The 24154-nt window shown below is 42.4% G+C and overlaps 1 protein-coding gene across 1 annotated transcript; it reads right to left on the bottom strand.

Annotated features, from left to right (window-relative positions):
- Positions 1-1350: 1350 nt before the first annotated feature.
- On the bottom strand, positions 1351-23622 carry LOC139917143 (phosphatidylinositol-binding clathrin assembly protein-like). The gene is made up of 20 exons (XM_071906209.2): positions 23493-23622; positions 15940-16082; positions 14825-14900; positions 14260-14362; positions 13913-14012; positions 13330-13435; positions 12120-12226; positions 10234-10275; positions 8212-8297; positions 7728-7830; positions 6479-6612; positions 6058-6155; positions 5765-5878; positions 5608-5640; positions 5466-5487; positions 5257-5398; positions 4177-4200; positions 3205-3261; positions 2870-2989; positions 1351-1825 (listed from the first exon to the last, which is right to left on the bottom strand). Exons 1-20 carry the CDS (start codon positions 23620-23622, stop codon positions 1811-1813), a joined length of 1755 nt encoding a protein of 584 aa, XP_071762310.1. The 3' UTR covers positions 1351-1810.
- Between the last annotated feature and the right edge of the window lie 532 nt (positions 23623-24154).

The following is a 24154-nucleotide window of genomic DNA, read 5'->3' as shown; positions in this document are numbered from 1 at the left end:
TACCAGGAAAGCCACATCAAGATTTAACGGCTCATTAACGTCTCCCTGTCTCTGTCTGTCCTAATCAGTCCGTATGTCGTCACTGGGCATTACTAGGGTTTGTGATCAACAGACATTACCCCCAGTTACAGTTACTATGATCTTCTTGTTTCTGACTTTTCCCTTTTACCTTTCACTGGCCTGTCCATAAATATTAACACTACCATCAACAAACTCCTCTCCACTTTAGAAATGTCATTAAATTCCTCTGAGTGGACGTGGAACGTCTACTGCTGTAATTACCCTTAGCTAGTTTTTGTGTCCTTCACAAATGTGTTAGAGTAAAGGGCTTCACGAGAGACTAATTTTGGACAGGACCAATGCTCAGGACAGGGAGCACACACACCACACAGGTGGCAGTAAGCATCAGGACTGTTTCTGATTGGCAAGACTGAGAATCACTTCCGTACGGACATCCAATTACCTCTGTCTGGCTCTCAGTGCATTGTTCACTACTTTTAGAGCAGTAAGGGTATAACAGAACAGGAGTTAAGGTTACAAAACAAAAAACGGCATTCTGTACAGAATCCGGACGCGGACTCACAAAAAGTACAAGACTACTATACAGCAGGGACAGCTTCTAAACAGAGTCTACAGATGAGTGAAAAAGACAGTTGTGAGATTGCGTGATGTTGCACAGCTGTAGAGGAGGAAAAAAGAAGGAAATACACAGTGTGTATAACACGTCCCCAAGTAGCAAAGTTAGTGTATGAGGTTTGTTTACATCCAAATGTGATGCCTGGGTCTGGCTCAGTGCTTTCATCAGTAATTCCAGTGCAGTAACACATTGGTACCTGGCAACACAGTAATGACATCAGGTACCTGACATCTAGACATGGGAATGCAAAAGAAAAACGCATACATACCCTACGTAGTTACGCCCACCCACACCTACACAAGCGTGCACACAAATTAAAATCTTTCCAAGTCATATTCATGATGCGAAGTTGGCAATAAAGAACAAATGGAACTCATAAAAGACTCAAACGGTAATGTTGACACAGCACGCTGAAATGTAGAAAAAGGGACACGCGCGCACGCATACACACCTATCCATGTTGCTTCTGACATCAGGTGATGGATGACACACAAGCAGGAACCGATTTGAACGAGATGCTAAAATCACCTACACGTACATACACCCTTGGCAAAGTTCACGTTGAGTAAAGTGCGTGCAAACGATCCAATCAGAGAAAGAGATGCGTGTCCTCCAGGTATGAGTCAGTTGCGGGACGGAGAGGGAAGTGGGTAAGTTAAGGGGAGCAGTGTTGTTTTTTTGTTTTTTTTACAGGAAATCATCAGGATCGGGGAGTCAGGAAAGGGTCGTGAAGCTTCCACACTTCGAGACAGCTGTCAGTCATCGTAGCATCATCACAAGCCATAATCATCGATTTAAATGGACAGCACATTACCCATTCAGAAATAGCAAATCAAACGGAGGATGAGTGGGATTGATATGGGCCTCTGGTGTCCCAGCTTTACAGAATAGGAGACAGAGAGGTGGGCAGCCACGCGAGGAGAGGAGAGTAGAAGGTCAGGTGACAAGCAAACAGACTTCAGCGTTTCATCTCTGGCCCGTTGTTTTCCATCCTCTGGTCCTCTCTCCTTCATCCTCTCCCCTCCCTCTCTCTTTCACTGCCTCTCTGTCCTCTTCTTTCCTCCTCCTGCACTGGATTTGGTTCTGGATTGGTTTGCTTCCACTCTCTCTCTCTTTCTCTCCATCTCTTTCTCTCGCCCTCTCAGCTTTGCTGCCATGGTTACAGCATCATCCCTACATGAAGTGCATCTGCAGAGGATAGTAGAATGGAGAGTAATTTAGTTCAACAAAACACCTCATCAAGTGTTCAGGCATCTATTGACAAGCACATTAACTGCCGCAGTGCTAGCAAAACAGCTTCTCGGGGGCATTTAAGGAAGCAGAATTGCTCAGTTAGCAATTATATTATTCTTGATGCTTTGAGAAATTGGTCAAAGCACACTTGAATGTTTGTTCTCATGGGTGTCTTGCAGCCATACCAACTGATGATTTCTCATTATGAACAGCACTTGGGAAGATTTTTACTGTTCAATTTTAAAGTTATTTGGCTAACTGTAATCCTGCTTTTTTAAATACTGCCACAGCTCACTGAACCCTAGTTATCAAACCATAAAAACAGCTATGAAAGAATATATTTATTATTCAAGCATGTTTTGTTAGGTGTATGTAAATCATAAAGACAAACATGGGAATATGTGTGAATTAAAGGAAAAATCCACCCTTGGATACTCTTACAATGTTATATATCATCAGTTTATGGTGTTCAGTGCAGTGCAACCCCCAGAGAAGAGGTGTAAACTTGTTGTATTTAGCTGTGGGTTATGTGTGGGTGGAAAAAGCAATAGAGATAGCACAGTAAGAGCAAGAGAGCGAGAGTTTTTCCAGCTGAGAAAAGGTGTGAATCGCACCCCTTACTCAAAACACAGCATGTCTTGAGGCTAGTGTGAGCAGAGAAACTGGTCTCTCTGCCTCTTCTACAATGTTTTTCTCCCTGTATGACTGTTGAACATTGGTGTAAAATGGTGAGTCTAGAAAGAAACGCTCTTTGAGGGACTGACACAAACATGTTTTCTGTTAGATAGCTGAAACATTTTCTGCTATCAAACGCTATTGTAGCTGTGCTGGAAATATCTCAACATGACGCCATGTCGGCTGTGTTTGGCCACTAATCTGCGGGAATAAGAAAAATAAACAACAAAATGGACCCAGAAATGCGAGGTAGATCACTAATAACTATGCTGAAACGGTGGATTTTTTCTTTAAGTATGTTTTGGGTGTGTGTGTGTGTGTTACCTGTGTCCCCGGGATGGGTCCGAAGGGGTTGGTGGGTCTCAGGACAGGCTGGTTGTACATGACAGGCTGGGGGGCCATCATAGGAACTCCTCCCATCTGATGGCCCATCTGAGGAGGGAGCTGAGCCGGAAAGAGAGAGAGGTGAACAGGACAGTTGAGTTCAGGTGTAGAGCGAGGAGAAGGAAAGGCAGGAGACAGGGAGAAAAGAGGATGAGGTGGAGGAAGAGACATAAACAATCTCTGTCAGACTTATCTCAGTTCAAGCAGAGTGTATGGATGTGAAATCTCTTAACAGATGAGTTTGTAAGAATAGACTGAAGAGGGTTGTTCCTTACCATTCCATACACAGGCACTTGGGGTGTCGTCATAGGAAAAGCCACTGGTGCTGGAGCCTGTAGAGGAAGGAAGAGAGGGACACAACAGGCGTTAGCATAAGACTTTCTGGCCAGGCGACAAAGCCCAAACACTCATCATAAACTTCATCTTAAAGTGACGTCTTTTTCATATTTTAGCTCATTCTCACTATCATACCATACACCGAATTGACAATTTATGTCAAAAAAAAAGACCAAAAAAAAAGTATATTCTTGTATTTTTGATATCAGAATCTCATTACTTTTACTTCCTGGAAAATGAAATTTTTTAGTGTTGACATCATTGTGTACATAAAAACTCAAACCAATAAAATCACCACAGGTTTTTGAACAAGCCCCGCCCCTCCCATCAAATAAAACTGCCTTTCTCTCCCTAACTGACCTCCCATTGGTTTACACTTTTGAATGATCCCTCCCTGCATCAATCCCCGCCTCAATATCCTGTTTCAGCAGTAAATACATCACATTACGGAAGCAGGATGCTCTCAAAATGCTGTTTCATTGTGACTTTAAGAGTCGTCTACAAACCTAACCCTACTATTAACCTCATGTCTAGTCTGTAATAGATGCCCCCCAAACACACCCAGAACTGCTTTTACATTTACATACTTATACTTTTACATTTAGCTCTAAGTAAGTCACTCTTATCCAGAGCGACTTACAGAAGTGCAACACTAGAATAAGCTTAAATTCAGGTAGCATCCTACCACAGGGGATAAAACAACGGTGCCAAGACTATATGATAAGCAAAAACATTTCTATGTCCTTGGGAAATTCATGTTTCATCAACAAAACAAACAGCCTAATAATAAAACGTGCTTAGTATATAAAAAAAAACAAAAATCAAAGCAAAGGCGTTTTTTAGAAGACGAGCAAGATCAGGTGCAAAAAGAAGAGAAAGTTTGGAGAGGAGGGAAAACAGTCGGTACTTACATAGCCAGTATAGATCATCCCATTCTGTTGAGACAGAGTGGCAGAAAAGAGAAAAAGAGGGAAAAAATAAATTGAGTTTTTAATGTAGTTTCGGAGGAGAGGTCCATTGAAGCTCACACACCGCCAAGCTTTTTCCTACTGGGCAGAGAAGATAAACTTGACCTTTCCCCATTCCTCATGTTCCAATCACATTACTTTCTACTTTCTATTCACGACTATACCGCCTGCTCGCATTCGTGTCAGTAGCTGTCCTAGTCATTTGATGATGAAATGAACAGTTTGAGTTCAATCAGTAAAAAAAATGAAGAGATGGAAAGGGACTGAAGGCAAGAGAAAGGGAGATAATTAGGAGCGCAAAAGACAGAGACACATTGGCGAACTCCTTCAAAAACACCTGACTGCAGCAGAAATTAAGATTTTCCAACAGGTCCATTTGAAGAGTTTCATTCCAAAAAGTAGATATCCAACATTTGGAAAAACTCTGACTTCACTGACAAAATGTTTAGTAGCACTAAACTAATATGAATTATGATATTTTTAAAAGATGCCTGATAACATAGGTGCTTAGTTGAAAGAAAAAAATACATCACTTTTACAGACTGGATCCTCTGTAATCTAGAGATACTGAATAGCAAACAGATTATCATTCTTTTACCAAAATGATTATATGACATTTTGGAATAAATCTCTTCATTTTATAGCAAATTATCTTGTGTACTGAGGTGGCTGTGATCAGACTGGATCAAATTAAGTATCTGCTGCTAAATGTTGTTGTTGGATATTAATTATTTGTAAAATAACATCATCATTTATCTTGACATATTCTTAATACTTAGAATATTTCTCTACACTTGTTAATTTGTTACATTTTATATCTGCTGTCGTAAAGTTTGGTAAATCAAGATAAATAATTGCATGCAAGTCAGATCTGAGTCATAATGTAGTATTTGGAGGAAATTCTTTGCCTTTGAATGGACTTGGAGCACCAGATGGGCACCGCATCAGACAATTCAGATAGTGTCAGGTAAGTTGTCAGTCACAGATCAGTGCTTTTTGTGTGTGTGTGTGTGTGTAAGTTACCATCTGAGGGACGGGCATGGGTGCGGGTGCCATGGGGTGGGTGGTGTGGGTCCAGTTGGTGCTGGTGCACATGGTCTTTGACTGCCAGCCACCGCCTCCTGTTGGCTTCTTCTCTACCAGCTGACTCCACTGGAGCTCCGGCCTGACACACACACACACACACACACAGAGGTGCACGGATACGAACAGGTGCATAGACACACACATACACACAGGTGCAGGGTGTACAAAGAGAGACAGAGAGGATGCAGTCGTGCATGAATCATTAGAGAGCGAACAGGGATAAAACTGGACAGGCAGAGCAGAGTCATTTGCTCACGGCTCAGTTCTGAATGTCAAACAAAACCACTCACTTTTTGGCTGGCGTCCCTCCAAACTGCAGGTCTGAGAGGAGAAAGACAGAGACATAACATCACCCGAGTGGAATTAAGAAAGAGAGAGAGAAGGATGACGGGAAAGGCAGGAAAATGAAAGTGATTATTGAATATCCTGAGAGAGAGATACTCACTGCCAACTAGGTTGGCTAAGGAGGAGTCCAAATCATTGGGCAGCATTTTCCCAGAGTGCAATGGGGCTCCAGGGCTGTGAATTTGAGTGGGCGGGGCTGGCTTCAGCAGGTCACCTGACATTGCCAGGTTACATCAAAGGAGAGAAGCGAGGAGACAAGTCAAGACAGCATGAGGCAATTGGGCTTCACTGTCACAGCGTATTCAACTCTCACTGGTGCGTGTGTGTGCGTGAGTTGATTTGCATGCCTCTGTGTGTGTTTGCATGATTGTGTGTGTGTGTGTATAATCCTACCTCCCCAGGCATTGTTATTGTTGGGCACAGTGTGTGTGGTCTGGATGGGGGTGAAGTTAGGCTGCAGGGTGAACAGCTCACTGGTCAGATTTGGCACACTGAGCGAAGGAGAAGGAGAGGAGAACACAGGTCAGTTCCTCAGAGGGGCATTTTTTTTATTCAACCAGGCAAGTCCATTAAGAACAAATCCTTATTTACAATGACAGCCTGGCGAGAGACAAAAGCCTCTTGATGGGGAAATGGGGGGGAAAGGGAAAAAAATCCCACAAACAGACAAGAAGGCAACTGAAAACATGGTAGAAACAGTAATGTAGCAGTAAGACTTTCCTTCTGCAGCCTTTCTCTCAGCAGTAACTAGGAATAGAACCGAAAGGATCGACTGAATAGAATAGAATACAACAGAGTAGGAGTCGAGTCTCACTGGTTGTTGACGGGTACGACGGGTGAGTTGGAGAAGAGGTCGGTGGCTCCTCCGCTGCTGTTGGCACTGCCCACTGACTGGGTGCTGGGTGACACATTGGGTGTCTGAATGTCAATCACCTTAGGACCGTCGTCCTGCGTGGGAGGGGGCAAAGAGAGAGAGAGAGAGAGAGAGAGAGGTCAAAGTTGGAGAGATTGTTGAATATGAATGACGGTGGTTTGTAAACAGCCCTGCAGTATGCATGTATAAGCAGAGTCTCAATTGCCTCTGAAATATTACATTTTATCCCTGGTGACGGTACCAATTATCCCTCCTTTTGGATATGTCAGCCCGTTTCATAAATATTTTTGTCCCCTGTGCCTTTTTTGTCAATTTGGCCTGCCCTGGATGCCCCTTGTTTTAATGAAAATATACTGCAGAAGGTTTTTAGACTGTGCAGAATCCATTCACATTCCCTTTGCAGCTCTGTAGGCGATGGGCCGGCCGCCAGAGAGAGGCAGTGGATTTGAGTGTACCGATGGATCAATGCACCAGTCAATTCAACATCAACAACGATGTGCAAGGCAGAGGAGAATGCCGAAGTCCAGACTTGTGCACAGTTTAAGCGAGCTATCTAATTATTTCACTGTGCTTGTAGTGTAATGATTTTTTAACAGTTAATTTATTGCACACGGAGGAATCTTTTGGGAAATGGCGAGCACAGGGACAACTGTGATATCGTGGTTTAACCCGGCTCCACGGGAGGCTGTTTTTGGTACGTGGCATTAGCTGTTAGTTGTAAGTCCTACTAACATCACAAAGACTGTAGTGATGCCTGCCTAATGGCCATTAAAATGGGCTGTCAGACCTAATGTCAGTTATGTCAGTGTTTGCTCTCTGAGCTACAGTCCTACATGTCAAACTGTTAGCTTATCTAGACGGTTTTATAAGCCTGGTTAGGATGAGGGTTAACAACTCACATCAGGCTGTGAATAAATGCATTAGTTACTGTAAGGTGTGGTTAAAGATAAGGGGATGTTTTATGAAAAGTTTATCCTGATGCCATTTTTTTCTGATTTGTCAGCCCTGATTTCTACATTTTCTAGTGATATATTACAAGGTAAAACTAATTTCTGTTCGTTTTCCAAGGTATGAATGCTCTACATGTAATCAGCATTTGTTGTCTTTTTAATCCTATTTGAAATGGTAGTAGAACAGCCTGCGTATCAGCCCATATGCTGTAAAGTGTGAACGTGTAAAAATGTCTCACCTTGTGTTGCTGCAGTCTGTTGTCATCTGTCTTGTCCTCCATACGGCTGAGGGAGATCCCAGTGCTGGAGAGAGAGGACACTGCACTGGACAGGGTGCTGGATCTGAGGGTGACACACACACACACACACACACACACACACACACTCCTATTTTTGCAAAGCCAGAATTCACAGTTGTTTCATTGTTTTGTTTGTCCTTTTTACTGATTTACACTTTACAGCATTTTGTAACCTATATTTTGTGTTCTATCAAAGGTTTATTATTATTATTATTATTAGTAGTAGTAGTAGTAGCAGTAGTAGTAGTAGTAGTAGTAGTAGTAGTAGTAATAGTAGTGTTAGTAGTAGTACAGTAGAAGTAGTAGTAGTTGTGGTATCAGTAGTAGTGTTAGTAGTAGTAGAAGTAATAGTAGTAGTAGCAGTATTATTACATGGTATTACAGTAGTATTACATAGCTACTGCAGTACATGGACTGAGTTTACCTGCTAGCAGTGGAGAACTCCTTGATTTTCCTTCCCTCCAAAGAGGCGAGATGCTGCTCCAGCGCCTCCAGCAGAGAGCTAGGAGCCTGGGGGAGGATGGGGCGGGGGGTGGAGGGGCAACATTAGGAGCACAGGCAAGTAGACAAAGGCGGACACACCGCTTTCTCTCACTCCTCTCATTCTCATTTTATCTCCCGCCCTCCCTCTCTCTCTCTCTTTCTCTCTCTCTCTCTCTCTCTCACTCACTCTCTCTCACTCTCACACATACACACAAAGCAGCACCAGAATTAAGACATCACCCTTAAATTTATGTCCATTTGTCTTCTCTAAGATTGGAACAGCTCTTTTGTTTTTGCATTTGGTTTCATCAGGTTTGGTTGACAAGCATGCACAGATCAGCCCTGGATCATGCAAGCAAGTCCACAGCAGGACTGACAGGTCAGGACAGAGCAGAGCGGAGCGGAGCGGAGCAGAGCGTCGTTCCTGCAGGGCTCCAGAGTACAAACACAACAAACACATCTCCTAACCATCTAAGAAGCCCATGCACAGGGGTGCACAAACGCTCTCGTGTACACACGCACGCACGCACACACGCACTCACAAACGGAAAATCGCAGTCCAGAAATAAGGAGTTAACCCGTGGATTCCACTTCATGTTAAAATAAAAATATTACTGATTTGATTTATTTTAGCGATTAAGCAGCAAGTAGTCGGGTTAGAATCAAAATTTTGTCCCAATTCAAAATGAGACACTGGAAGCCAAGGAAGTTAACTTACTGAAAGGCAATTGTCTGGTGAAAACCAGGTATACACATTAAGCAGCTGGACAGCATCCTTCATAGAAAAACAAAGGGATGGATGGGTTCGTTTGGACCACATGTGATACCGAGGTTTTCAGCCAGAGCCTTACATTTCAGCTTCAGAGAACACAATCTAAACACAACAAGCAAACAAAGAAAAGATTTCTCATATACTTATTTTAAGGGGGAAAGAGAGTAAAATGCGAATTCTGGATATCCTTCTTCAGAGAAATCTAGAATATGCTAAAAGTTTAAAAGTAAAACAGACACATATCTAGAGCTCAGTATAGGCATGGGTCACTATGTAGTTGAATAGGGGCATATAGGGTCTTCATAAGCACTACAAACATGACACATCGAGAGAAAAAAGAAAGAGTGAAGCCTTTTTCAATTTATTTTCTGATTTGACATATTGTAAAAATCCAATTATGTGCCCATTGAAAAGGATAAATTGCGTATCAGGCCTATAACATGATATGCAGTACTTATGATGGCATTATGTGCACCTATCCAAGTCATATTTGCAGAAACCTATTTAGTAAAAACCATTCGCTGCTCTCCCCACAGCTAATGCAAAGGGATTTCTTTTCAGGAAAATGATTTGAACAGTGCTTATTTGGATGGAGACTTAATTCTTTAAAGCTTTACTGAGTTTGAGATAAGGAGTTCTATTTCTGTGATAAGCATTTGAATCGAGGGAGATAAGCCTTGATATTTACACTGGGAGAATGCCAGAGAGACCTCTGTTAGAATTCAGGCAGATACTAAGCCCCAATCATAGACATTTAAAATGGAAGTATATGTGAATTGACTAAAAGCTTTTGTAATTCAACTGCATAAAATGCTGCTTTCAAAATCGCACCATGGCACATAGACTAAAATTTGCTCTGCAGTGATTCAGATAAGAAAGAAACTTGATATTTCTGCATAAAAATGCTTAAAAATTGGAATAAAATGGCGCTGAAGGGGTCAAGTTCAAGGCTACAGTAATTGGTTCCTCCCTACTCTAGACTCTGTGCAGAAAGAAAGGAAGAGGGGAGAAGGAGTTAAGGAGAGTGAGGAAGAGAGGAGGAGGACGGGGCAGCTGCAGTGTGGGCAGGTCTGTAGGGTGAGTAGGGAACGGGAGCGTTTAGAAATGAAGCATTATGGGATTGACTTGACTGATTGATTGATTGGTTGATTGACTGGTTGATTGATTGATTGAGATGAGATGTAGACTGACCTGTGTGAGATCGGGACTGTCGCCCTGATCTATCCCAACTCGCTGTGTCACAAAAAAGGAGGAGGGGTAGGGGAGGGGGGAGGGAGGCAAAACAAAAAAATAAACCAAATGTAATAAACCAAGGAATAAACAAAAAACCCAACAGACCACAGAGTAAAAAAAAAAAAAAAAAAGGAAAGGAGGCATGTGAAGGAGGAAGAGGAGGAAGAAGAAGAGGAGGAGGAGGGAGAAAGAAGAATCAAACCAAAGCATTCATTACTTCATGCAGTGGCTGGAAAGGAAAACAAATAAAAGACAACGGAGGAGGAGGGGAGGAGGGTGCATGCACACGCATACAAACACCTATATACACACACACACACACACGCATATACACACACACACACACACACACTGAGATCTGGAGACTGGTTTGAAATGAATGCTGAACACACTGACTGGTTGAACGGGCGAGGCAGATAAGGCAGACAACAGGTCACGTGACTGCGGGGTGAGAAACATCCAAAAGGAAGACACTCAACTAATGTTGACTTTGAACAGAAAGAGAAGGAAGGGGCACAAATGACACAAACAAACAGACAAACACACATTTTGTTAGACAGGTAAATGAATGGGTCCTTAAAGTCAACGTTAGTCTGTTTTTTCTTTCTTTTTTCTTTTTTTTTTTGGATCGAGCTGCTACACCCCTCCGTTACCCCAAACCTTCTTCCAGATAGGAACCAAACCAAACAGTGAGAAAAGCCTTTGAAGATGACGCACGGGGAAATGCTACATAGTCTACAGACGATACAACTGTTTATATTCACTGTGAAGCCTAGCAAGTATTGGAACTATTAATTGGATAACAGCCATTGTAAAATAGACTTAAAAAAAAAGGGAGGGAGGGAGGAAATCAAAAAGGAGGAAGAGGAGACAGAGATAGAGATAGAAAAAATACAGCTTGCTTGGGCATGCAGTGCAGGCATGTGAACAGGCAGCACGCGAGGGGTCCTTCAACTGGAAGCTCTACATGAGTGGCTCTCTGATTGGCTAAGGCTCAGCCGTTAATCAGTGTCTCGGGGTCACGCCCTCCCCAGGTCAGGGCAAGAAACAGGACAGAAAAGAAGAGAAAATCGAAAGGCAAAAAAAAAGACGGGAAGATTAAGGAGAAGTAGCCCCTTGGACGCTGATTTGCAATCAGTTTTAAATTCCTCACAGTTGAGGTTAGAAAATACTGACTGTAGATCAGATCGCAAGGGTCATTTCTAGAGAAAAAAAAACAAAACAAGTCTAGAACGCATCTCAACAGTTTAAAGTGGTTTCCTCCGCAAGTTGTCAACTCTTTTCGACATTCTTCTGGAAAAAAAAAACAGGACAAATTCACAAAGCAATATGGAAAACAATCCGTAGGAAACTGATTCCATATTACACCTGTCCTGTTCAAGTCAATTCAGAGGAGAGGAGAGGAGAGGAGAGGAGATGAGGAGAGAAGAGAGGAGGAGAGAAGAGGAGGAGAGAAGAGGAGAAAGGAGATGAGGAGAGGAGAGAAGAGAGGATAAGAGAGGAGAAGAAGAGAGGAGACGAGGAGAGAAGAGGAGAGCAGAGATGAGGAGAGCAGAGGAGAAGAGAGGAGAAGAGAAGAGATGAGAGGACAGACGAGACGAGGAGAGAAGAGGAGAGGAGAGACGAGGAGAGAAGAGGAGAGGAGAGAAGAGATGAAGAGAGGAGAGAAGAGGAGAGGAGAGAAGAGATGAAGAGAGGAGAGACGAGGAGAGGAGAGAAGAGAAGATGAGGGGAGACCAGCGTAACCCCTTGAGATGCACTCCGGACAGACGCTCCCACCCTCTGCAGTGGTGTTTAGCTCAGTGTTTCCTCAGTGGAGGAGCGGCGGGACGGACAGACGTTACCTCTGCCACTTTGAGGAACTCGGACAGTTTGGTCATCCTGTTGAGAAAGGTCTTGTAGATCTCCAGAGCCTCTTTGCACTGGTTCTTCTTCATGTCGAAGTATTTCTCTGTGGAGTAAAGGGACCAGAATCGGCATCAGAGATCTCTTCATTCATCAAGCACAAAATCATTTAAAAGGAGAAGTACTTTGGGATGGAAAGATATGCTTAACCACGATACGATGTAATAAATAAAAGGGTTAGGGTTAATGACAACAAATGACAACAATGACAACAAAGTCTGACTGTGCAGAATTATGTTTATTTCTGAGCCACAAATCTTTCTAGAAATTGCATTGGCTTGCTAGAAAGTAAACAACAATTGAAAAATGTCATTACAAAGTGCAAATAATATAATTTCAGTGGAGAACTTGTGAAATTTGTGATTACTACAGCAGAATAAAATGGAGCTAATATCACAATTCATTTTTCTGCCCCACGATCGCAATATAATGAATTTTGATATATCGTCCCATCCCTAAACTGACTTGTTCATTGCAGATCTGGGTCAAACAGTATTAGCAAATACATTTTATGGTTTATTTTAGCCCCCTGAAGTGCCAGATATGTGGCATTCATCATTACAACACAGGACATTAATAGCACCAGAAAGCGAACACAACCACTGAAAAAATATGTAAAATCAATCTAGTATACTTTACTACCGCCAGCCATCTTATCTGACACTATCTGAATTGTCCTGATATGGTAAACTCCACCCATCTGGTATTCCATGCAGGTTAAAACAAACCTAAATTGGGACTCCCAGCTACTATTTAGCCCAGGTCTCGATCCTAGTCAAAGCACCTCAGATCAGGTCCATTAAGCAATGAATCATTTAATATACTTCACGCTGAGAAGTTTGATGGTCTGCTCTCAGTATTAGCCACTGACTCCCTGCTGGTTAAATAATTCATACAAGAAAGGAAGGGGATCTTTATAGTCTTTAACTGGAATTAGTAGGAGCCAAAGTTGATTTCTCCTCATGTCATGTGGTCTGAACTCTGTCTGATCCCAAGACGTCAGGGGCAACAGGTCAGTCCTCAAGATTACTACATCAATCTAATATGGACTGAATGGAGATTAACTGTGGATCTGCTGTGTCCACCCGTTGCTGTGTGTGTGTGTGTGTGTGTGTGTGTGTGTGGGGGGGGGGGGGGGGGGGGGTTTACCCAGCATGTTGATGACCCCTTCGTTGTAGGCAGCGAACAACCGTATGGAGTCTTTAAACAGCAACATGAAAGCTGCGTTGATCACACCGTTGGTCAGCTCATTAGAGTTAGGCTGGAGTTAGAGAGAGAGAGAGAAAGAAGGGAAGAAAGAAAGAAAGAAAGAGAAAGAAAGAAGGAAAGAAAAGAAGAAAGAAAGAAACTGAGCAAGATAGAGGCAATATATGGAATTGACGTGTTACGATTAACACGAATAACCACTATATTTGACATAATATACTGTATACTCAGTGGTTATAATCATATATGGTAATAATAATAATAATACTAATAAGGAAACAAGAGTAGATATAAAGGAAACCAGACATGAGAATAAAAAATAAATTCACTATGAGCTGCCAGCTGCTTAGTGCTATTACAGTCTTCTACTGATTCCACTTGAGTAGTTTGGTTTAGTGCTTGCTCAAAGGTGTTTGACAGTAGTTGTTGAAAGGGAGGAGAGCATTACTCCTTCTCTTGGGATTCAAACCGACGACTTTACAGTCCCAAGTCGGCGTCTCAAGCCTTCTGCCTTTAAACATCAGATGTGTACCTGGAAGTCCAGCAGCGCATCCAGCTGGTTCTGAATGATGGGCAGAGTCTTGATCAGCTTCTCTGTGTTCATGGTGCGCATCACGCCGTCAGCCCTGGCAACACACAGAAAACAAGCACACAAACACACACACACACACACACACACACAAGACTTAGGTATCAAAATGGTAAACTAAGGTGTGTGTGTACGGAGATCCTTTAGAACCAAAAACGGGCGATGGAATAATGCAGAAATAGGATATTAGTGTGAATTAGAATTAGGGAATAGATATTATCGTTGTGTATGTCAATGTGTTATGTATGTGTGTGTGTGTGTGTGTGTGTGCACCAGTATGTTACCCTCTCTTCATCTTGGTGAAGTCCACTGCCACTAGTCTGTAAGACATGGCTTTTTCATTCAGGTAGCGGCTGTAGCGTCTGATGAAGGTTGACATGTCATACCCTGCAGGACAGATGGGGGGCGCTGCTGTTAGAGACAGCTCACCTTGACCCACATCCAAACCAGGTGAAGCTGCAATCCCTTTCCTATCAAATGTACCAAGCCGTCTTTGGGCCACTTCACCCTACTCCCAGAGATGCTGAAAGCCAAAATCTGCTTTTCATGATGTATCAAAATGGCCCCAACACCATCTTACACTGGGGATTTTTATTTTTTAACATCTTTAAACAGCCAGTGACTGAGCATCACATTTTCAGCAACATTGAGCACCCTCTTGTACCAAGCTGAGAGCTCATTTGTCTATATCCAATTCTGGATTGTGGCTTCCTCTTTGGAACAAAGTAATACAACTCTGAAATAGGATTACTGATCGTGTTACAGAGCCAGGGAGAATCAGACATAAAGTCATTTTATTAGATGTACAGCATTGCCGAGTTTACAAATTGCCAAATGGCATTAAATCACCTTGTAGTGCAGCCTTATCTAGGAAGTTGTTGAGGTTGAAGAGTGTGTTTCTGGAGGCTAGGTACTGGATCAATCTCTGATGGAAAAAGAACAGGAGAGAGAGAGAGAGCTGGTTATCTGACAATATCAAGTGATGCCCATGCAGACACACCGGGTGTGTGTAAGTCTGGCACGGTGAGGCTCATTTGTAGATTGTAGTTTTATTGTGTGTTTATGTGCCGGTGGGAAGGTCCGACATCCTGGACTTTGCATTTATGTGCTATTTTGTCGGAAAATCAAACCCAGAAGACTTACAATAAACAAACATGGACGTCCTGCAGCTTAACAAGCTAAATTGACTTCATTCAACAAATTTTAGGTTAGTCTGGCTAACTACAAACTTGCAATAAAAGTGCATGGGTATGTGTTTTCTTCCTGTTGACGGACACAAATATGTTTTTCGCCTTGTTGAGAAGGTTAAAGGTCACCACTGGGTCATAATTTGGAAACTCAGGTAGGACTTAGGAGACGTTCATGTTAAATTCCCAAGTAGGAAATTCGTTTTTTCCGATATATCCAATAGCACATGAGTGCACAAGTAGTTCCACAAACATTTCTCAGAGGTAGAGCTGCTCTGGAGGCAGAAATCTCTCAGCTCATTAGTTGAGTTAAACAATGGACGGAGCCAAACCACATGTTTTTCTGGCAAAGTAACTTTAGACTGAAGCCCAGTGAAAAAAGCAAGAAGTAAGAGAGGAGGAAGGTAATATCATCAAGCCTAGTGCTCTGAAAAAGAAATGCAATCTATACTAAGTTATCTCAGTTAGCTAGTTAGCCTAGCTGACCTTCCAAGTTCAAGCTAGCCAACTGGCTTATAGTGACCTGTATAAACTAGTTAGCAGGTCTGCTGACCTTCCAGGAATGTGAATGCCATGGTCATGAATGAATGAAGAAGTTGTCATTTCTATATTTCATTCATATTTTGACCAGAGTTGCCATTCCCGTTTGCCAGTTAGCTAACTTGTGCGCCAAAAATCTGCTGCTCGTTGGCTCCGCCCACTGAGGTTTAACTCAGGCAGCTCTGCCTCTGAGAAATGTCTGTGCAGCATAACTCCGGTCTGCGGCGTTCGGCTCACCTCGTTGCCGTACATCATGAGGTGGTGTGTGGTGATGAGGGCTTTGAAAACCACGATCCAGCTGTTGCTGGCTGTGCGCTCCAGCAGTGTGTCTGCCAGGTGGGGAACGCTGACGTTCAGCTCATTGGTGCAGTGGATCAGGTCTGCAGGGCACAAAACAGAGCGAGTGAAAGAGTTCAAGTTCAAGTTCAATACTTTATTGCCATGTCAACAAAAGCTGATAGGAATTTTGTCTTGGTGCAGCTCAGGTTAAAAACAAATGCAGGGTGACACAATGCACAAATCAACATATCAACCCAGCCAAAGTACCACACAACTAGTAAAAAAAAAAGCAATAAGTAGGATCAATCATAAAATAAGAATAATAATAAAAATACAATAAAAACAATAGTACTCCATAAAACATAAATATAAAAATAGTTCAAGTTTCCTGATAAGAGGTGCTTGGCCACTAAACATAAAGTGCTTAATGTATTTAGTGCTGAGCTGAAGTGCCTGATGGCTTCAGGGTGGGAACTGTCTCTGAAGCGAGAAGTTCTGCATCTGATACTCTGATTTGAAAAAGGAGAAGGCAGGGTGAGAAAGGTCTGTGGTTATTTTCTTTCCTTGCTTTCCTTCTTATGCGATCGGTGTAAAGTGCAGATATTGCAGCAAGGATGCAGTGAAAAAGTGAGTGGATGGCTGGTGCAGTGGATCGAGTCTGGAGACCAGAGAAAACAATCAGACAATGTGAATGAATGACTGGGATAAAACAGGGGTGACAGAGATGGGTGTGCACCCTTGAGCAAGGCACCGAACACCATTCGGGTTGCAGGTTCGATCACCGCGACATCCATGTGTGTTGCTGAAGTGTCCTTGAACAAAACAGCCTGTTCACTCACTGTCAGTCTGGATAAGAGCATCAGCTACACACCGAATTTGGAATTTATAACCAGAAGGCGTTTACAGGCTGATTTATTATTAATCTCTGGAACGAGTGAATAACCACAGTGAATGCAGTCATATTGACTGATGCATTCCCTTTGACTGAATGAATGAATGATCAGTACACAAATCAATGTTTTAATGAATATGTAATGATAGAGATTGCATAGACAGATGGATCAGAATCAGCGCTACTGTATCACAAAATCCATTTATGACTATAATTCAGCAGTGCTACCCAGGCTAAGATGTGAGTAAAATATCTGCTGTGAAGATGGCAGGTACAAGTCTGGGCCGATTCTATTCCAACACAGTCAACTCAAGGGCCGCATAATTAAAAAAAACAGTCAAATGAAGAGACCACTCACGAAGTAGGAATTTAAATTCTCTTCCAAGAGCGTCTTTGTGATCTGCGGTGGACTAAAACAAAGCTGACCCCGACACCGGCCCTCGCAGACTCACATCTACTGCGAAAATTGCCTGTCCATAGCAAATGTGGAGTAAATTTCAAAGGGAAATAGCTCAGTGTTCTGCGGCATGTAGGACATGAAGGTCCAAGGAACGGCAGGCTGAGTGTGTGTGTGTGTGTGTGTGTGTGCGTGTCTCCGCATATATGTTTAACAACATCCAAATAATCTTGTCGGAATAAACTGCCAGAATTACTCAGGATCAGATCACAGACAGAGAAAAGAAAATGCAAACTTATATTTACAATCACATGTTTAGAGGTGAACACTAAACCTATAACCAGGACAGGCTATAGGAACAAAGCCCCACATTCTTCCCTTTAGGATTTCTTCTCAGGCTAAAGATTGAAATGTGAAGTATGTACGGCGCCTGGATAATCTCAAAGAATTACTGACTCTTAGTGAAAGCGCTACAGTTTAAACAGCAGAACCGCACTTCTCTTCACATGCCCTGTTGAATATCGGCATACTCTAATGCAAAGCCAGAAGTGGACTTTATTTCATGTGATATTATTCAATCGTGACTCAGAACTGTTCAATTGGATTACTGTAGAGAAGAGGTTGTGAATAATTCAACGAAAAACACTTGTCTGGGTGTGTGTGTGTGTGTGTGTGTGTGAACTGTATTTCTCTATTTGAACCTGAAGAGTTTTATTCCAAAATTCAGTAGCCGCCATTTGAAAAGTTTTAACCTATCTGAAGATGTTTACTTCACAATCGTCTCTGAATATTACAGTGGAAACTGAGCTTATGCAGACTGGGAAAACTAACTGCAAAACAAGATCCTGGCTAATATCTTATTTAGTTTACGTTTTTTTGCACAGTGATCAAACATAGGGGCAAAGTGATAAAAACACAGAAAGAAGAAACAAATTACACATTTGACCAGATGAGATGAAAAACACAAGGGACTTCCTCTCCTAGCAAAATAAACAAATAAAAAAATCAATCTACAACTGAACTAGATAATAAAATCTACCTGAATTGGATAACAGAACCACTAGCTTCAGCATCTCAACAGCAGCAACACATTGCATAAAATGACAAGTGAGGGAAATAAAATAAGTTACAATAACCCAAATCCAGTGAACCAAAATCATTGGGAAAGTGAGAGGGGAGTATGTTTGTGTTCAGGGAGAGAAAGAGAAGGAGGGAGGAAGGGAGAAAGAGGGGATTTGTGAAGCAGACTGACTTCTGAATTATTGAGAGAAAACTTCAAACTCGGTTCCTAAGACAGATCCTGGGTCTGTATCTTACCAGGATAAGACGTTATCAGGGTTTATGTGAAAAGTCTGTGATGTTTTCAGTGGCCAAAGAAAAACAGGATACTCAAGAATCCTAAATTATAACCGTGTTACATGTTAAATACATGTAAATACACTTGTGATTCACTGCAACTGATGCTTAAATGTTCATTTTATATCATTTTTTGGGTGTTAAACCCTCAACGGCAACTACAACAAAAATAATGCCAATCATAGCATCAATAACAGTCATTATCACTATTGTGCAGCTATGCTTTGCTTTGATTTTCCTCCATTTTGACCGACTGCAGTCGATCTCTGACTCTGGCTGCATTAATGTCATGACTAATGTCATTTGGTCCACCTGCTCTAGGGCCAAATGTTAGTCAAAGGTCTTACAACTGAAAAGTGGGTTTGCATAATCAATATAAATACCTATATTTGAAGCATGCATAGAAAATAGCCTATGAATGTATCTAAGGATTGCCAAATGATAACATTTTGAATATTTATCCATACACAATAATGTTAGCATATAGATGGATGTGTATAGATTACGACAACCTGATTGAATGAATGCACCTGTCATTATGAAATGCAAATTATATAAAAATGGCTCCAACCCTGGAATCACTGCTATAATACTGTATATTAGTATTTTCAACGACAGCTGTTCTTAATCGCCATACTATCTCAGGACACGGATATCGACACAGTACATGCTAATGGTAGCACTCCATTACACTTCACATGTCGTTAATGGGTTTTCTGGTGAATATGCTCCTGCCTCAATAACTAATGGGACTAGATTGAATCCCACTAATTAATGTTTACAGTCAAAAGGTGAGTCCTGGTCTCTTGTACACACTCACCAATGTAAAGCATCCGGTAAAGAGGCCATGGTGCTTCACTGTATCACGATTAAACATTACCTTAAATGCAACGGCCCACACACAATCACTAGGTACTATTTTACTTTTAGTTGAGTCATTACTTGTACTAAATTTAATATTTCTGTACTGTGTCCACCTCTGCGTATTCCCTTGGGCAATAATACATCAGCTAGGATTGAATCATTGACATGTAACAATGAACATAGCCATAGGGATGCGATGAAGTATTGATTGTATGATTGGCAACCAGGATTATTGATAAACTGCGGTCCACATAGGAAATAATGTACATCGATAACACAGAAGGAGGATAATGGTGAGGATATCCGCAGTGAAGTGTCATCAAGTTAAATTGAAGACATTTGTAATGCCAGTTAGAATGAAATATAAGACCAATTTTGCAACTGAAATGAAAAATAAAAACAAATGTAAACCTATCAGGATATCCTGTAAGTCTGATTTCTCACTGTAAAAAACGGCAAACCAAGAAACCGCAGACTTCTGCAAGTGAATTTAAGACTTAAAACGCTGTGATAACTGTGTTCGATATGATTTAAGACGCTTTAAGGCTTTTTCAGGACCTGCAGATGCATTGCAAGATAAGAAGGTCATCGTGGATTGACACATAGTGGGGGGGCTAGGAAAATGTTAGTGGGGTTTCCATTCGTGCTCTGCTTGTAGATTCCCATCAAAAAACCACAGACTTTCAGATTGTCTGTGAACCAAAGCTAGACCATCTATTATCTGTATTTTGTGTTAGCCTGTCATTATTTTAGCCATGTCTACTTTTACATGATTTGGCTGACTCCGAGAGACTAGCAGCATCGCTATCAAGAAACGAATGGCCCGTAATTATTCTCAGTCCATTTGGTTGCTTCTGCAGACATCTACACCATTATTACTGCCATGTAGAACACACAGCGAAGGAAATCATATGCAAAATAAAGCTATTTACTCTGCTTTGAGGGCACAGGGTCATCTTGGCCTGATTAGTATTCTATGTTTGATGAATCTGGTTTCTATAGCCAGCCTCTACTATCTCAACCATGCAGAACATTGCCTAGTGGAATCCTATTACTATGTCTGTCATGCTCATCATTTTGCTATGGGTAGTAAATAATCAGCATTGGCTGTTTGTGTCACCAACCGGTCTGTCAAGGTCATGACACCATAAAAAAAAAGCATGCCGGTGAGACCGGGGTCCGCCCGCTCTGAGTAGCTTAAATGACCAGAGGTGCACTTGATTTATCACGCGCTGCTTGCAGGTGATTTTTGGAGTTATGGCATTAGAGTTCTCTATCACTGTGTAGCTATTCATCTCCTTTTTTCCACTGTGCCTGGCGAGGAGAGATCAATACTACCTTGAGTATTTTGGAAAGGTAATTGAAATGTCTTTGGTATTTATCAAACCTCTCAGATTAGCTGCGCTGATCCAGAATCACTGGCTACATCCCTCTGACATTCTCATTCTCTGTGATCTGAAAAGCAAAACTAGCTTCAAAGGCTTTGATACATGGGCAGCATTTTGAAACCCTGTTGATGGGCAACATAGCCAATCATCATTGTTTCATTATATTCTTGTTCCTTTTAGCCCACACTGTTTGCTACCCACATTGATTTTGTTCCATTTGCCGATCCCATTCCTGCCAAAGGCAATAATGCCCATTTCCATTACTTCGAAAAAAGTATCTGCCGCTTTTTTATGACCCTTATTTAACCAGGCAAGTTGAATAAGAGCGTGTTCTTATTCCTAGCAGTGGCCTGGGGGAGAAGTTGTTGCAGAGGGAGACACATGTTCATACATTCAGACCTGGGATCTATCCAGTTACTATCACAGTCTTGTACTGTCGACCAATGACAGGCCCCACTAGAGCAGTTGGGGTTCACTGCCTTTACTTTGCATTGCTTATTCGCTCCCCCCCCCCCCCCCACTAAGATTTTCTCAGCCGATCCAGAGATTTGAACCGCTGGCCTTCTGGTCATAAGCACACTTCCCTCACACTTCCCTAACATTCAGAGTATAGACTTAGCTGATGAAGACTGTGATATACAATTGGTTGACAAAATGTACTTACTGTAAGTCATTTTGGATGTAATGTAATGTAGCTGCCCCACTAAATAAACGCCAGTGAGTCCTACAATATGGCATATCCTGGAGAGAGACTAGAAGTATTTACTAACCCTTAACCCTCATTGCTATCAATTGTATGACAGAAAGAGTGCAGTTTTTTTTTTTCATGAAACCTAGCTGTGGTTATTAGAACAGCTGCATCTGAATGGCTGAAATACAGAATGTGAATTCAATTATAACTCAATTCAAGTTTCCAGGGTTGAAGTGAATTAGGTCTACAGTGTTAGCCATAGCAGAAGTCCCTCCAGCCTGCATCTGTACCAGGATTTTCCAAACTGTTCCTCTTTAGGGTGGAGCGACAGTACAGCCGAATTACAGCAATAATGTTAAACATGGGACTTTTACAATGGCTACATCTATTACCTACTGGTCAGTGCTAGTGCCACTGATCATCCACAGCCACAGAAAAGCTAGATAATCAGTGTTGGTCACATTAAGATGACAAGTTGAATCAAATAGTCATAGTTATTCTCCCTTATAATCCTAGAGTCACAAAATGGCTTTTCCGCTGTAAAATAAGTACATTCATCATGCAAACATGGTTCTGAACCTTGTCTGACGCCCCCGCTGGGCAACTCCTCTGTTGGACCCGGGACATCATTTGTACTTTCAGGAGGGCCGAAGCTTTAGTGGCCTTCCAGAAGGGCGAGGTGTTACGGTGCTAATTTAGATGTATTGGGTTTTGGGGGGCCCGCTGGCACATCTTGTCAGGGAGCCCAGAATTCCCAGCGGCACCCCTGCTCTGGACATGACTGACTAATCCACTGCCAAACTTACTGGCTGGCTGGCTGGCTGGCTGGCTGGCTGGTTGAATGACTGACTGGCAGGCTGGCTGGCTAACTGCCTAGTTGTTTCTGGAAGACTGACTTAGCCACTGTCGCTCCTGATTAGCCATCTTAGCTATTTGACCGTCTGTCTGTCTTTTTCAACTGGTGGACTGACTGCCTCTGTGCCTGACTGGCAGCACCATTGATTACCTGTGCTCTCTATCGATCATGTCAAGTAATTATAGTGAGGTAGAAAAGCCACCTAACCTAATAATCACTAGTTAAATCTGCATGGGAGGAATCCTCCGTCTCTCTCTCTCTCTCTCTCTCTCCTTCTCTCTCTCTCCATACATAATCGCTGCAGTTTCTTGTTTCCACACACAGGTAATTAGCAGGATGTGGAGATAAAGAAGCTGTACTGACACCAACACTGCTGTGTCCAATGCCCCATGTTAACACTCAGCAGCCTATCTACACACAGCAATGTACTCATATTGTAGTCCTCAGAACTGGCAGTACCGACACATTCAGAAATGATAATAATGCAACACAGGATGATAATGGACATGAGATGAGCTAGAGTGGGGTTTTTTTTACAAATGAGGAATAGTGTTACACAGGAAAAAAAAAAAAAAAAAGATGTGGATATGAAAATGGTGATGCTGCCCGAAGAAAACGCACATTCTGTACAGAAGTGTCTGCTCTCCAGAGGGTAAAGCTGCTGCTGATAGTGGCGTTAATAATGGATAGGCCTACACTGTAAAGCTGCTGGTTGCAATATGATTAGCCTACCTGAGTGGCCTATTTCCCCTGAATGACATGCACAGATCGCTGGCTATTTCTCAGTCGCCTCACAAACACCCATTATTACATTTTAGGGCTTTGGTAATGATTGCCATAATGGCCAGACGCACGCGTTGCTGCGTAAATCACATTGTAATCTGAGGGAATGTAATGATGGCAATTAAGGATGGCTACAGCCAATCGGGCCTGATGAAAAATATAAAAGATGATAGATGCATGCCTGTTTACGAGCTATCCTTTGTGAGGGACGCTTTTTGTTGCTGGTAGCCTGATGCATGCCTGCCTACGCTGTACAGTAAGCAGTGATGGTATGCTTAACCTACAGTCAAGGTGTTTCTTCTTGGGTCCGCTGACTTCATGCGTCGTGGCCTTGCAGACCGCTTTGCTGATGGCAGACCCGGTCATGCTGTGCTGAGCGGCGGCGATCCGGTCCGTCAAAGACTGTCCCGACATATTACAGAGGCGGCGGGCGGAATGGTCGAGGGGGGGAAACCGGGGATGATCAAAATGTCTTTAGCGACAGGGAGGGTGCCCTCTGCACGAATCGCCCGTCTGAAGAGGAGAGCGTACACCGACGTGGATCCGATGAGAGGATTCATACGGCGGCCAAATAAAACATAAGACGGTCACATCCAGGGAACCATTTAATATTCAGTCGAAGGTCTGAATCAGGATGACCCCGCACAAGAAATGGCGATAAAAAAAAAATAAAGAAGAAGAAAAAAAATCTATATATGTCTGTCAAAGCGGCCCGCGCACCAGAAGCAGCTCAGTATAATAATAAGACAATGTACAGTAGGCTGTAATGTAATGTATCCCTGAAATAGCCTGCCAAGGGTGAGATGCCGGCCGGAGCGCCGAGGGATGCGCTGCTGCTGCTGCTACGAGGACGGAATCCGAAACGACGACAATTACCGACACGCTACCGGTGATTATTATTACCTCTATGCGACATTCACCATGACAGAAGACTAGTTTTCAAAGA

Source organism: Centroberyx gerrardi, chromosome 11 (genome assembly GCF_048128805.1).
Source record: "Centroberyx gerrardi isolate f3 chromosome 11, fCenGer3.hap1.cur.20231027, whole genome shotgun sequence".
In the NCBI taxonomy this organism is placed as follows: Eukaryota; Metazoa; Chordata; class Actinopteri; order Beryciformes; family Berycidae; genus Centroberyx; species Centroberyx gerrardi.
This window is presented reverse-complemented; position numbering and strand designations above follow the sequence as displayed.